The sequence below is a fragment of the Vanacampus margaritifer genome, chromosome 14 (genome assembly GCF_051991255.1).
Source record: "Vanacampus margaritifer isolate UIUO_Vmar chromosome 14, RoL_Vmar_1.0, whole genome shotgun sequence".
Taxonomy (NCBI): Eukaryota; Metazoa; Chordata; class Actinopteri; order Syngnathiformes; family Syngnathidae; genus Vanacampus; species Vanacampus margaritifer.
Window position 1 is genome coordinate 5,796,256 of NC_135445.1, and position 13,588 is coordinate 5,809,843.

Here is a 13,588-nt window from a genome sequence, read left to right on the forward strand (position 1 = left end):
ATGTTATGAGTAATGGAGGAGCCCTGTCCCAAGATGGCCGCCCTGTGAGGATTGTTGCTTCGTATTGGCGCAGTGTTGGCTCATAGTGTTATCTATGACTGCGGGAATTAAACATAAATATAAATGCCAATATGAACATCCACAGCAGTGGACACTACATTCAGAAATGTCTTCACATCCTTTTATATTATTCTCTTATACAGTGAAGTGATAACTTTATTTAAAAAAAGAAAAGTAACAATTTTTTGGGGTAATTTTGAGGGCTCGGCCTGTATTTTCTATTTAGATTAATTTCAATGGGGCAAATTAATTTGTAAGTAAAATAACTTACAAGCTGGGTTCCAGAATGACTAATTAGGCACATGAATGCAACCCAAAAAAACACAAAACTTGCCTCCCTGATGATTTGGTAAAAGTGTTTTATGATGTTTCCAGCAGAAGAATAAACAAAAGAAGATGAGTCATAGTTTCCTGCATGTCTGCCACAGGTGTTATGTGTGGGAAACTTAAAAAAGTTTGAAAAATAAAAATAAATAGCTCCTTTGTTTGGGTCTTGTGTTCACGATTTTGCCTTCTAGGTCAATAATAATGGAACCCTCAAAAATGGGGCTGGGATTATAGGTCATTAAAATGTGCCAGTATGAGGAAATGCGGCGAGGATAATCAGCTGAACGCACACACGCGAACGGCAGCCGCTTTAAACCGCACTGACAATCTGACTAAAACTCCCAAGGAGAAAAGGCAGGACGAATGTTTACACTGTGAGCGAACGTCTGGCAGCTAATCACACTTCTACACATGATGTCCAAAAAGGATGTTCAATCACTGCAAAAGTGACCACTTATTTACTTAAGAGGCAGGAAGACCACTTTTTTTTCCCGCCTGCCAATGTAAATCAAGGGAAATCTGTATGGGACTATTTAAAGCAGTGTCAAAGCTGAGGATGCCACACTAGCATGTATGCTAGCTTGTTAGCATTTCGCAGTTAAATGAAGCGTTTTGGTTTCGAGTGCTTCGAGTGTTGTCCAAGAAGCTTCAAGCTGCCTACTGGCGCTCCCGGTTGAAGTTTACCGTCAAGTAAAAAAAAAAGTCGAGCAGAGTAATAGCGACGCTAAGCAGATATACAAGCTCTTCCCGGGACGTTTTTTCCTTCCAAATCAGCAGTTTAGCGTCGGACAGAAGCTGTTGCGGCGCAGCACGACGCGACCGCCGGGCTGGCGCTCGCAAACCCTGCGGGACGTCGGAGTCTTACGAGCGTCGTACCTGAGGGAGGTTACGTAAGAGCCGCCAGTCAGCACCTTTTTTGTGGTACCAAACACCCGACTGGAGGAAACCACAAATTACAATGTTACTGTTCGTACCAGACTAAACGTTGGAGACAAACTGCGATTTAATGTGTTACAGGAACGGCCTCACAAAAGCACTGGCGAGGGCGGGCGTACCTCCGCCAAGGCTTCAGCGTTTGTCACCTGTCAATCTGGATCCACATGCCTCACAGGCTGGATTTGAATGGGATTTCCCATGCTGCATTTACACTACTGCCAAATGGGCAATTGAGTTCAGATGTGGTTCAGTTTTCGGTTGGCTCTTGACTGCGCAAAAGCAAGCAAATTTTGCTAACGAGATCATTTTCTGCAAAGTACAGAATTCTTGAAAATGTAATGGCTTAAATGGAAAAAAATAAAACAATCTTTGATGAACAATGTATTAGAATAAAATATTAAAATAACATTTAATTAAATTACAAATGAATTAAAATTAAATACAAACAAAAATAAACAAATAAAATGACATTGACGTTGAATTAAAAACAGTAAGAAAAAAGACAAAATGAAAAATATGATAAAAGCTGAATTATTAAAAATGAAAAGTACAAAATAAAAACAAAAATGGATTACATGTACAATAAAATAAACAAAAAATACAAATAGATTCAATGATGCATAAAATAATAGAATAAAATATTTTAAAATATATACAATTAAGTGTGAAATTAATTAAAATTTAAATTTAAATTAGAATATTAATAATAATTGTAATTGAATATTAACGCAATCGGGCTCTTATGTCTGCTGACTCGGGTCAATTAGCGGAGCCCAGAGTTCAAAGCAAACATGGTGAAGAGGCATTTAGCTGCTATGCCGTACACAAACGGAATAAATCAGCCCCGAGTGGAAATATTTTTAAATCCAGGTTAAAATGTTGCTTTATTCCCTTACCCTTAATTACGTTTTTTTATTTTTTTTATTTTATCACTTATATTCTAGAAACCTAGTTTTAATTCTCTACTTTTAAATGCTTGAAAGTCTTCTGGTAATATGTTGTTGTCAGTGTACATTATCAATATATATATAAAGCATGCCTTGCCTTATATACATAAAAAAAATCAAACAATAAAAATAAATGATAAAAAAATAAAAATAAAAATAAATGATAAAAAAATACAAATAAAAAATAAACACAAAACTCAGAAAGCGCACTAAAAACAAAGTTGCTATCATTACACAATCTAACCCACCGGCCTTCACATCATGTCTGTAGGATCACTCAAAATGTCTGTGGCCACTGAAACACAAAACCCTCCTTCTTGCCCTTCTTGGAAAACTGCAATAAGGCCGAGAGATTGATGGGAGGGGGCGACGCAACTCTCCGTATCGTCTCAAAAGAGAGAGAGGGAGAGAGAGAAAAAAAAAACATGCAACAGAGTGTCTTTGGCCGTTTCGCAACTGATGTGTTGAGCATGTGTGCGCTTCTGCGATCATCCGTCACGCCTCCGATTCGCCGCTTCTCAAGTCCACCTGCGCGTCATTAAAACGCGCTAAATCAACCGGACGAGTCGCACGGGAATGCACTTTGTTCTCTTTTCGACACCTTCTCCACCCCCTGCTCCGTAACGTCACGGCTTATTGACTCATTCCGCCTTTAGTGACACGAGGGAGAAGTCCAGCAGACGAAAACGCGTCAACACGCACGGAGCGGAACAACGCGAGCATTGTGCAAACGTGCACCGCTGATTCTTCTACCAGGTGGTATTGCGATGTTGCCGTTGTTGGGATGTGATGCGACGACTACGATAAAAAAAAAAATCCATCTGCCCCCACAAAAAGGAGATTAAAGAGCACATGGAGGAGATTTGTGAATGCAAGGTGACATTTGAAGACATTTTTTCTTGTATTGTTTCAATTTATTCTTTTCATAAAAAAAGACTATAGGCTTATAACCACAAGACTTTTTTTTTTAAACATTGTAATTATTTCCCCCAAAGCACAACGTAATTTACATAATATTTGTGCATTTTTGTTGTAATATTAAGATTTTATTCTTGAAAGAAAATATTTATATATTTAAATTTCCATATTTGTGAAAACAACTTTACATCTGTTACTATTTTGTGGAGCTTTAATACTTTTTTTTTTTTAAAAGGAAATCCATTAAAACATAAATTTAATAGTAAGCATTTTTTCCATCATAATGTTACAATTTGATTCATTTAAAAACACTTTTTTCTCTCATATTATGCTTTTATTTTTGAAAGTATATATTTTTTTAACTCATTCACTGCCATTGACTATAGACGTCAAAAAATTATTTTAACTATTTCTTTTAGTTTAACATTTTTTCCACTTTTGATTACAAGAGCATGAAAACCTAGAATTTTTTTATTGTATATTTAGAACGGATATAAAATTTGCGATTAATCGTGAGTTAAATAGTCAAGTCATGCGATTAATTACGATTACAAATTTTACTCGCCTGACGCCCCTAATTTTTAATAATCATTCCTTTTTTTTTTTTTTAAATCGCTTCAGGCGATTCCAATTTTTGATTGTAATTAACTGTATGACTTCAATAGTTAACTCACGATTCATATTTTTTTATATATCTGTTCTGAATGTACAATATTTTTTTCTAGGTTTTCATACTCTTGTTAACAAAAGTAGAAAAAAAAGTGAAAACTAGTAGAAATAGTTCAAATACATTTTTGACGTCTATAGCCGTCAATGGCAGTGAATAAGTTAATAATCCAAATTCATTCTGTGAAAAAGAGTGATTTATTATTTTTTTTCTAAAAAAAACATGACTTTACATGATTAATATTTACTTCACTTTAATCCAAATTAAAATACAACTTTTTTTCCCTCATAATATTACATTATTATCCTAAGTAGGACTTTATTTATTTATTTATTATTATTTCAAGGATGATTCTTTTTTGTCTACTATTGATTGCTATCTTTCTCAAGCAGTGGATTCAGACACCCACAGATGCGGAGCTATCCATACATCTTCAGCATGTAGCTAGCGTTCTGCACGTCTCTCTGCTAAAGGCATTAGCTTACGACATGGCAGGAAGTGGCGAGTCCGAAAAAGGAAAAAACTGTAGAGCCAGCACAACGTCTGCGCCTTCGCGCTCCATCCAACAAGGCCTGCGTCGCATCTCCGATATCCTCACTTTTGCACATGTGGCTTGCTTCATAAAAGGACGCACTCCTACATACTAGAATACGATAGCTATGACCAAACGGAGCCCACTCATGGAGCCCGACCAAACTCTTTGAAGGGCTCATATCCTAGCGCAGAGTACATGCAATAGTTCCGCCATGTTCTCAAAATGTGACATATCTCAGATACAACAATTGAATTTGCTGTTTGTGATTGTTTCAATGCAAAACAGCTGCCTCATCCCGCCACTTCAGCGCACAGATCCCTCTGGTGTATTGCAACAACATAACGAGGCTCAATAGTGGCATTCGCACTTGAGTGAGAAAGACAGACATCCACTTTATTCTGGTTGCAACGTTCCCATCCAGAAATTGCGGAACATAATCTTTGCGGTCCGTTTGATCGCAAACCCGTAAAATGTTTCGCCGTGTACTTGCGAAGCATGCACGTGTGATTGCTTAAACCTCCCGACTGAAACACGCCAGCGTGAGAATGTAAGGCAACGTGTGGAGAATGAAAACCAGGCGCCTGCTCGCTCACCTTGTTGTTGTTGATGTTGAGGCCGAGACGCCGTACATCAAATGTCGCTAATGGCCGACACGCATTCGGGCTTGGACCGCAAAAGGTTCACACCCAAACCTTCACGGGCCTCGACTTTGACATGTTCATGAGGGAAAAGCTTTTCGGGGAAGTAGTAAAAAGGCCCATCTTTGGCTGTTAAGAGAAACAATCTGGTGACCTTTTAGCATTGCGAAAGTTGGGCGTGAATTATTACACTTGACCTTGTCTATTGTAATAATGCAACTTTATTCCTGTGATATTTTTTTTTCTTTTAATATAGTGGCGTCATGCCTATGATAAGTTTTTTTCCTCGTGATACTATGGACTAATTTGTGTATTTTTTATTTATTTATTATAAATAATACAGATTTATACCAAAAATGACTTTTTTTTTGCCATGATATTATAACATAATTTCCTCAATATGTTTTCTGGTTATAACACAACATTAAAAATATGATTCTCATCTCTCAATATTACGGCATGATTCCAGTAATAATAACAACTTTTTTCCACACAATATTATGGCATGATTACTATAATAATAAGCTTTTTTTTCTTGTAATATTACTGGATTATTCCTATAATAATGCAACATTTTCTTCATTATTCCTGCAAAAAAACTTTTTTTCTTTTAGTGTTTGTGTAATAACATTTCAGAATTATTCTTCTTCTACTGCATTATGCCTGTAAAAGTTTTTTTTTTTTTTTTTTTTTAATTACAGCAATTTTCTTCTTACAAAACAACTGCATTCTTCCTGCAACAATTTTGAGTAATATTACGTTATTGTTCCTCAATTAATACAAAATTTTCCTCAAAATTTTACAGTATTATTCTTGTAAACAAACATTCTTGTCATAATATTCCAGTAATATTCCCATAATAAGGCTTTTTTTAAATTGGGAGTCTTATAGCATCATTCCTGGAATAATATACTATGACGTGATTCCCGCAATAACCCAAACTTTTCTCGTAATATTCCAACTTTATTGCTGTTATCGCAACTTCACATATTATTTCTCGTAGTCTTACCCGAAGTAAATCATTTTAATCTCTACAAGAAATGTGACTTAATTCTCCCCAGGAAAGACATCTTGGGGTTTACAGGGAAGCAATAAAAGGTCCGATCCTTGTCTGGTCTGAGAAAGAAGAAGCTTGTTAAAAAAAAAGAGGAGGAGGACTGAAGTGAGGGAAGGAATGATGAAGGCAGATGGCATTCACAACACCGGAGATGGTTGCAAAAAATGCAAAGAAAACTTCAGGATTATGTGTGCCTTGAGATACGAGCCGTCAATTGGTCGATTTTTTTTTTGCTTTGGCATGCAAGGAAAAAAAAAAAAGGTACGAGCAATGTATGGTGCCAATGAACTCAACTCAACTCACTTCACAACAAGCAGCAGGTTGGCAGACAGTCAACAATTCTTCTTCTTCAAAAAAAAAAAGAGGCTTCACGCTGTTTAACGCCACTCACGTTGAAGTTTACTGTCAAACTAAACAAAAACAAACCAAAGTGAATCTTACGTTTTGTACTCTACCATAACGCAGTCCATTTAGCTTCATGCTAACAACTAATGCAAAAACCTCAAATTCCTCCAAAATTGTTCAACCCCAAATAAGCAACTACTACCAGGACTGGATAAAAGAGCCGACACACACTCTTAGGGTTTGTAGGAGTGATGTTTAATGGGATCATGATTGTCTTTGGGGGAGGTTAAACATTTAATTGGATTAAGGGACAAAAAAAGTACAAGAACTCCTACATTGACTCCCGAAAACTACACGTCTGCTTTAAATACATGACAGGGGGAGGAAAAAATTGATTTGAGCTGCATAGAGGGTCATTACTTGTGACAAATGACAGATTTTTTTTTCCCACCCCCAAGGTTGTCCGAAGGGCTGGCATATATAATACAGACAACGTGTCCTCTTTTTTTTTTATTTGTGTGTTCTTTTTTTCCCCCCCCCTTGTATCATCTGGTCTTCTCTCTGATTAGTCTTTAGAGGCTAAAGTGACCTCAGCATGACTCATTTACCAGCCTCCCCCTCCCCCTCCACCCCCCGCCCCCCACCCCCATCCCAACACCAATCCCCCTTAAGGGCCCTAACGACATGGCTACACACACAACCGCACGCACACGCACACACACAGTGATAAACACAAAAGCAAACAGGCGAGGTACTATGGTTGCGACCTTACTGGGGAAGGGGCTAGGTTAGCCTGGAGCTAATGTCACAGCGTGCTAGTCGTGGAAGCGGCCAAACGTTTTCCGATGTAGATTCTACAAAAAAAAAAAAAAGAGAGAGAGGAAAAGACAAACATATTGTTAATATTATTTACATATCAGCTTTCCCAAGTTTTGTTTAGTTCAAAATGTCACTTATCCGAGGCAGTTTCCCCGTAAAACACCATTTAAAAAAATAAAATAAATATATTAATATATTAAAAATACAGTAATAAAATAATTAAATAGAATGTCAAAAATTGAATAAACAGTTTGTGCATCATGATTTCATGTTTCATTGTCCATTGACATTGCACTGCTCCTTCTGGTGTGCACTCCTTGGCCACCAGGGGGCAGTATAATACGTTCATATGTACTGTACTGTATATACAGTACAGTGGACCTGCAGCTATTCGCAGTGGATAGAAACTGAGTATGACTCAGAATCGGGAAATCAGCGAATAATTGACACTCCACTTAAAGTTAAAGAATGCATATGTTAAAATAAATGCACTTTTTAACATTTTATTTTTGTTTATGTTATTAATTGAAATTCACAAATTACATTGAAAGTATTAAGTAAGAATTTCAAGTATGAAGACACCTGGTCACGTCTACAAAAAGCGAAACAGTCACGTAGCATCGTACCCGATACCCAGCGTGAGGAGATGTGAGGCCAGCAGCGAGGGTACGAGGACGAGGAGCACGTCGGACGAAAAGATCCCTCTCTTCTTCATCACCTCTGTCTTGCGAACGCTGAACGAGCTCGACTGCTTCGGGTGCTGAAACACGAACTCTCTGCGTGACACCGACAAAATATCATGTCAATGGCAACAGTGAGAAGAGATGTCCATGGCGTCGGTGTCTAATGAAAAGAATGGCTCGCTAATTGTGATTTTTGCCATTTAGTCCACAAATAATAATGAATAAATATAGGGAAATATTATTTTCAGATATTGCAGGTATTGCCGTAGCCGTTCAAACGGCAGGACTGGCTTTGACAATAACACAATATTTACAATACCGTTAAATTCCCAAAAATATTTTATTTTTATATATATATATATATATTTTATTTTATTTTTATTTTATATTATTTTATAGTTATTTTTTTATATCCAAATATACTATTTATTTATTTGGATATATTTTTGCCTCAATGTGACAGTTTGATATTGTATAATGCATCCCAAATATTTTTTATTGCAGTGACAATAAGTATCACATTTCTGTGTTGCATTGTAATTAATGCATTATAGAATGTCACTGATAGCTTAAAAAAAAAAGAATGTTGCAACATTATTATTATTTTTTTTAATTTGTTTGTTGCAACATATTATTTGGATTGTAAACATTTATTTATGAGGCATAGTGAAAAAATAAAATATTGTTTAAAATACCCCAAATAAAGTAACGAGCCAACTAAGAAAAATCAAACAAAAACCAAAAAATGCAAAAACAAATAATAACTGTACAATTTAAATCAAATACTGTATGTTTAAAAATGACACATTATTTAAAAAGGAAACATTATTTAATGATAATAATAATAATAATAATAAAAATTCACTAAATTAAAAATTTAATAAAAAAATTGTAAAATACATGTGAAAGGATAAAAAAACACACGCTTGCTTTAAAAAAAATTCTAATATTTTGGCAGCGTGTTCCCTTAACAAAATAAAAATCCAAGGGAATAAAATAAAACAAACACAAACAAAGCTCATGAATATAATATATATATATAATATATATATATTTTTAAATGCTTGTACTTACTTGGGCGGCATATTTTCAGGCCTGCTGGACCAGTCCCACACCCAATCAGTGTCAACTTTCCTGTCATTCTCCTCCTGTTCACATCACCACGGCGGGATCATATGATCAGCATAACACAAATCAATCAATCTATCTATCTATCTAGCTTGATATACCTACAATAGCTAACTACAGTATCTAAAAGATTATTTGCACCTGTATTGTGATACAGTCACTGTCAGGATCACTAGGGGGTCTGGGGGAGCCAGTTGACTGTGGGGTCCCAACCTGCGGGGGGCTGCAGACAGTGAGACGACATTATTGTCCAGAACGTACACCACATACTGTATACTTATAAAAATCATCCATGCATCCGTTTTCTGTTATGCTTGCCCTTATAAGATTCGCAGGTACGCTTGAGCCGATACCTGACGCATCGTTACCCCGCGATTGGCTCATGTATTTAACCTACTAGTTGGCCGTACCTTTTCGGGTGCCGTTGCCTATGCTGTTATTATCAAGCAGTGTGCTTTTCTTGCGTTTGGGTCCAACTAATGGAATGGGCCGTAATACGTTACTTTAACTTTAAGTCTATGCACTCTTGAATATTTCTGCTGAAACGATCAAGAGCGGCGTGGATGTCAACGACGTGTTTTGTGACGTGGTGTCGGATCGCTACCTTTCTCGGTTCCTCTCGCACTCCAGCTGCGCCTCCAGCAGGATCCTCTCTAGCTCCCCCTGCAGGGCAGATGAGATGCTGTCCTCCGGCCCAGTTCGACTCTCCCTGCGGCTCACGGTGGCAATCAACTCCTCAAGTTCCACCCAGGAGCCTGCACGGGGGGAATACACACAACTTACAAAATATAAATACTTCATGAATGTACTGTAGATATTTTGTACAGTACAAAATGCCAAGATTTTCCATATTATCCATTAACAATTGTGTTCTTGGAATGTTTCAATCTGAAAATTGATGATCTTAAAATTGTGTGGAAAAAAAATTCCAACGTTGCTCTAATTTGTTCACATAGTATTATGAGTTTTATATTCCTAATATTTAATTTATGCGCTTTTCAAATTACATTTTAAAAACTACTTGCTTTTCTCTCTAGTCAGCAGTATTTCAACTTAAGTCTTGCAAAATTAATAAAAAATGTAATCGCAACTTTTATTCTCTTATTTTATTTTACTTGATTTTATTCTCTTTGCAGAAAATTCGTACTATATTTGTGAAAAAAATATACAATTAGAATCTGTTTTTGATAATACTATACATTTTATTTTCAAAATATTGTATTTTTATTAAATTCCCAGAAAATTCTAATTGTAAAATTCTTTCTCTCCACATATTTGACAAAATTTTGTCCCAAAAATGTATGTATTTCAATCTCTTAATATTTCAATTTTATTCTCCTAAGGTTGAATATAAAAATTACAGTATTAATTAAAATTACAATTCTGTCTTTATTCTTGCAAAATTCTCCTCCCCAACCCATATTTTATTAGAGCTGTTTTATCATAAAGTGACAAATGTCATTTTCGTAATATTCCCATTTCATGCGCTTAAAATTCCAATTTAAAAATTCTTGCAAAATTCCAATTTCATTCGTGTATTTTTGTTCTCTGCTTATATTGTGACATTTTCTCTCTAACGTAATTCTTATAAAATTCAAAATGTTTTGCAAATTATAAACTTTTTTTTCAATTTCATCCTCTTAAAAATACCTTGAAAAATTGTGACTTTATTCGTATAAAATTCAAATTTCATCCTCTTTTTCTCTTCTGACTGTGGCCTTAATATCCCTTGGTCGCTGGTTTTGAATGCATGCATTGAGAGCCATCAATGAAAATCAAATGAACACACACAGCCGCCATTAAATGACTGAATGGACAGAAAAGGTTCATGAGGTTCACATACACATACGTGGTATATAGACAGACACACGACACACACATGCACGGTTGTTTTAGTGCACAGCTCAACAGTAAGCAGGCCTGACAGCATGCTCGCTTACGTAAGATCTTATTTCTGTTGGAGATTAGCCATTCACCCTCTTACGTCCGCCCTCTTGTTGTTTGTGCACAACATTCACAGCCAATCGTAGCTAACCTCCACTTACGTGATGTCGTGTGTTTGCTGTGTGTGTGTGTGTGTGTGTTTGTGTGTGTCATGACTGAGCACAGTAGAGCATCGAGGGGAGGGATGAGGAATCTGTGCCATTGCCCTAGTTTGGCTTTTTTGTTGTTGTTGTTGTTGGTCCCTACAGAAGAGATTTATGACATAACCGCTTTGCTGATCTATCTGCAGTAATTCTTGTGCTGCATTGCTGAGTTGTTGTGTGGCATCTAAGACCTCATGCAACTCAATGAACGACAGGTTCAATCTTTTTTTTTATATGTATTTTTCTTTCAGCAACAATAGCAATTAACGGTGGCAGGTTTGATATTTTTATTTTATTTTTTTTTAAATAATTTTAAAAACTTTTTAATGAAATTAAATTTGGAACTTTACTGGATTTTTTTGGGTGGGAGTCAAAATTCAACTGATTATGTTTGTATTTATATTCAAAGAGTAATTTTAAGCTCTTTTACTTATACACATTTGGAGAAAAACATTTTAGGTTGATACATTTTTCAAAAATAAAGTCCCAATTTTTATGTATTTTTAAGAAAATGAAGTTAATACTATAACGGGAATAAAGTTGGAAGAGTGCAAAATTAAAATCGTACGATAAGAAAAATAAGAACGTAATCATTTTTCAATAAGAATGATTTAAAAATAATTTCCATTAAAAAAAATTAATTCATGTTTGTATTCAAAGTGGATTTTTATTCATTAGTTTTCATCTATTTTATTTTTTTATTAAAATTCACTTCCTAACCAGTTCTAATAATAAAAATAATTGAGGTAGTGTTGGTTCGTAATAATCATATAATACATTTTTTTAATTTAAACAAAACAGTTTTTTTTTTTTACATTTTTAAAATCAAATTACCTGATTTTATAAATGGAATTGTCATGGAATAAATAGACTTCCTATTGTGATAAATAACCTCACTTTTCAGCTATATTACCAAATCTAATGCGAAGCATTTTTTTACGGGCATTATCAAGCGGAAATTTTAAAGGTAAAATTCCAGAATACTTGCAAAACTGTGAAAAATTGATGCCCCTCCAAAATGGGTTAAGTACAGATGCCATAAGATGGCAACAAAACATTTAAAAAAGAGCGGCTTCGAAAGAATCAACACCATGCTTCAAGCATGTACACGGTCACAAACCCATGTTACATATTTGTATGCAGTATGCAGTAGTTCAATTAATCAACACAAACAACTCACTTTCACGTGAGACTCATCAATAGCATTAGCTAGCATACTCGCCTAAATAACACGCTAGGACATGGACGTCACACAAGGACATGTTTGGCAATGTGGGCCAATTGTGACGGTGCTGCAGTTACTATTACTACATTCTAGTAGCCAAATGACTTTGAACTGAAAATACACATTTCAACACGATTTTATGAGTAAAATAAATCGATTTAACTGGGCGTCAATTATTGCTCGATTTCAATGAAACGCCTGTGATTGGTGGTGGCGCAGAAGTTGGGCTGCTTGCCTGCAAGCGGGCTATAAGCGTCGAGAAATCTGTACATCTTAATTGGCTTACTGAGATACACGCAGGTGACTCAGCAAATCCCGTTACACAGAAACGGTGTCAGTGGTGGCAACAATAACCGATACAGTTGTGACATTATCTTTATGTCAATGTTAAAAATAAATCAATAAATAGTAATAAAAAAGTATTAAAATACATACAAGAAATTATTATAAAGTGATTTGAATTTAAACTAATTGTTTAGGGTAAAAAAAAAAAAATAGCGCTGACCGTGTCAGTGGTGAACAATAACAAGTGGAAGTAACCAAGTACAAATACTTTGTTACTATACGTAAGTATACTTTTCAGGTATTTGAACTGCACTAGACTTTTTAAAAAATGTATTATTCTTATAAAATGACACAAATTATTTTATACTGTTTCACATTTTTTATTTTATTTTTAAAAAATCTCATATTGTTACAACCAAAATATTTTTCCACAAATGTTATAAAACACATCTTTAGTTTATTAAGATTGGGTTATTTTGGTGATATGACAAGAATAAAGTTGTATTTTTGAGAGGGAGAGCATCACTCACCGTAGAGGCCGTCCTCTGGTGTCTGCTGGCCGGACATGCTCGGGGTCTTGGTGGGATGCTGAGGGGGATTCCTGCAGGAGGGCTACTAGAGACGGCGAGGAACGACTGATTCCCCCGGGGCAGCTTTACGCCTGGTGGAAGCCTAAAAATACCAAAATAAAAAAAGGTCCCTGTGGCTGGACTAATCCACGCTGGCGCTCGCTGCACCCGCCTCCCCCCTCCCTTCCCTCTGGCCACGTGTCAGCCAGGACGGATGTAAACAAAAACAAGCTAACAGACCAGCTGCCCCCCCCCCCCAAAAAAAATATTTTAAAGTTAAATCAAGCATCCAATTAAAACATCTTTTGAATCTATGAATGAGCACAAGTTGTACAACAGCAGATTCACCGCTGATGAGTTAT

General features: G+C 35.8%; 1 protein-coding gene across 1 annotated transcript; it reads right to left on the reverse strand.

Annotated features, from left to right (window-relative positions):
• Positions 1–7,086: 7,086 nt before the first annotated feature.
• Positions 7,087–13,369, reverse strand: LOC144063889 (BCL2/adenovirus E1B 19 kDa protein-interacting protein 3). The gene is made up of 6 exons (XM_077585851.1): positions 13,188–13,369; positions 9,665–9,815; positions 9,202–9,283; positions 9,007–9,080; positions 7,876–8,025; positions 7,087–7,284 (listed from the first exon to the last, which is right to left on the reverse strand). Exons 1-6 carry the CDS (start codon positions 13,222–13,224, stop codon positions 7,236–7,238), a joined length of 543 nt encoding a protein of 180 aa, XP_077441977.1. The 5' UTR covers positions 13,225–13,369; the 3' UTR covers positions 7,087–7,235.
• Between the last annotated feature and the right edge of the window lie 219 nt (positions 13,370–13,588).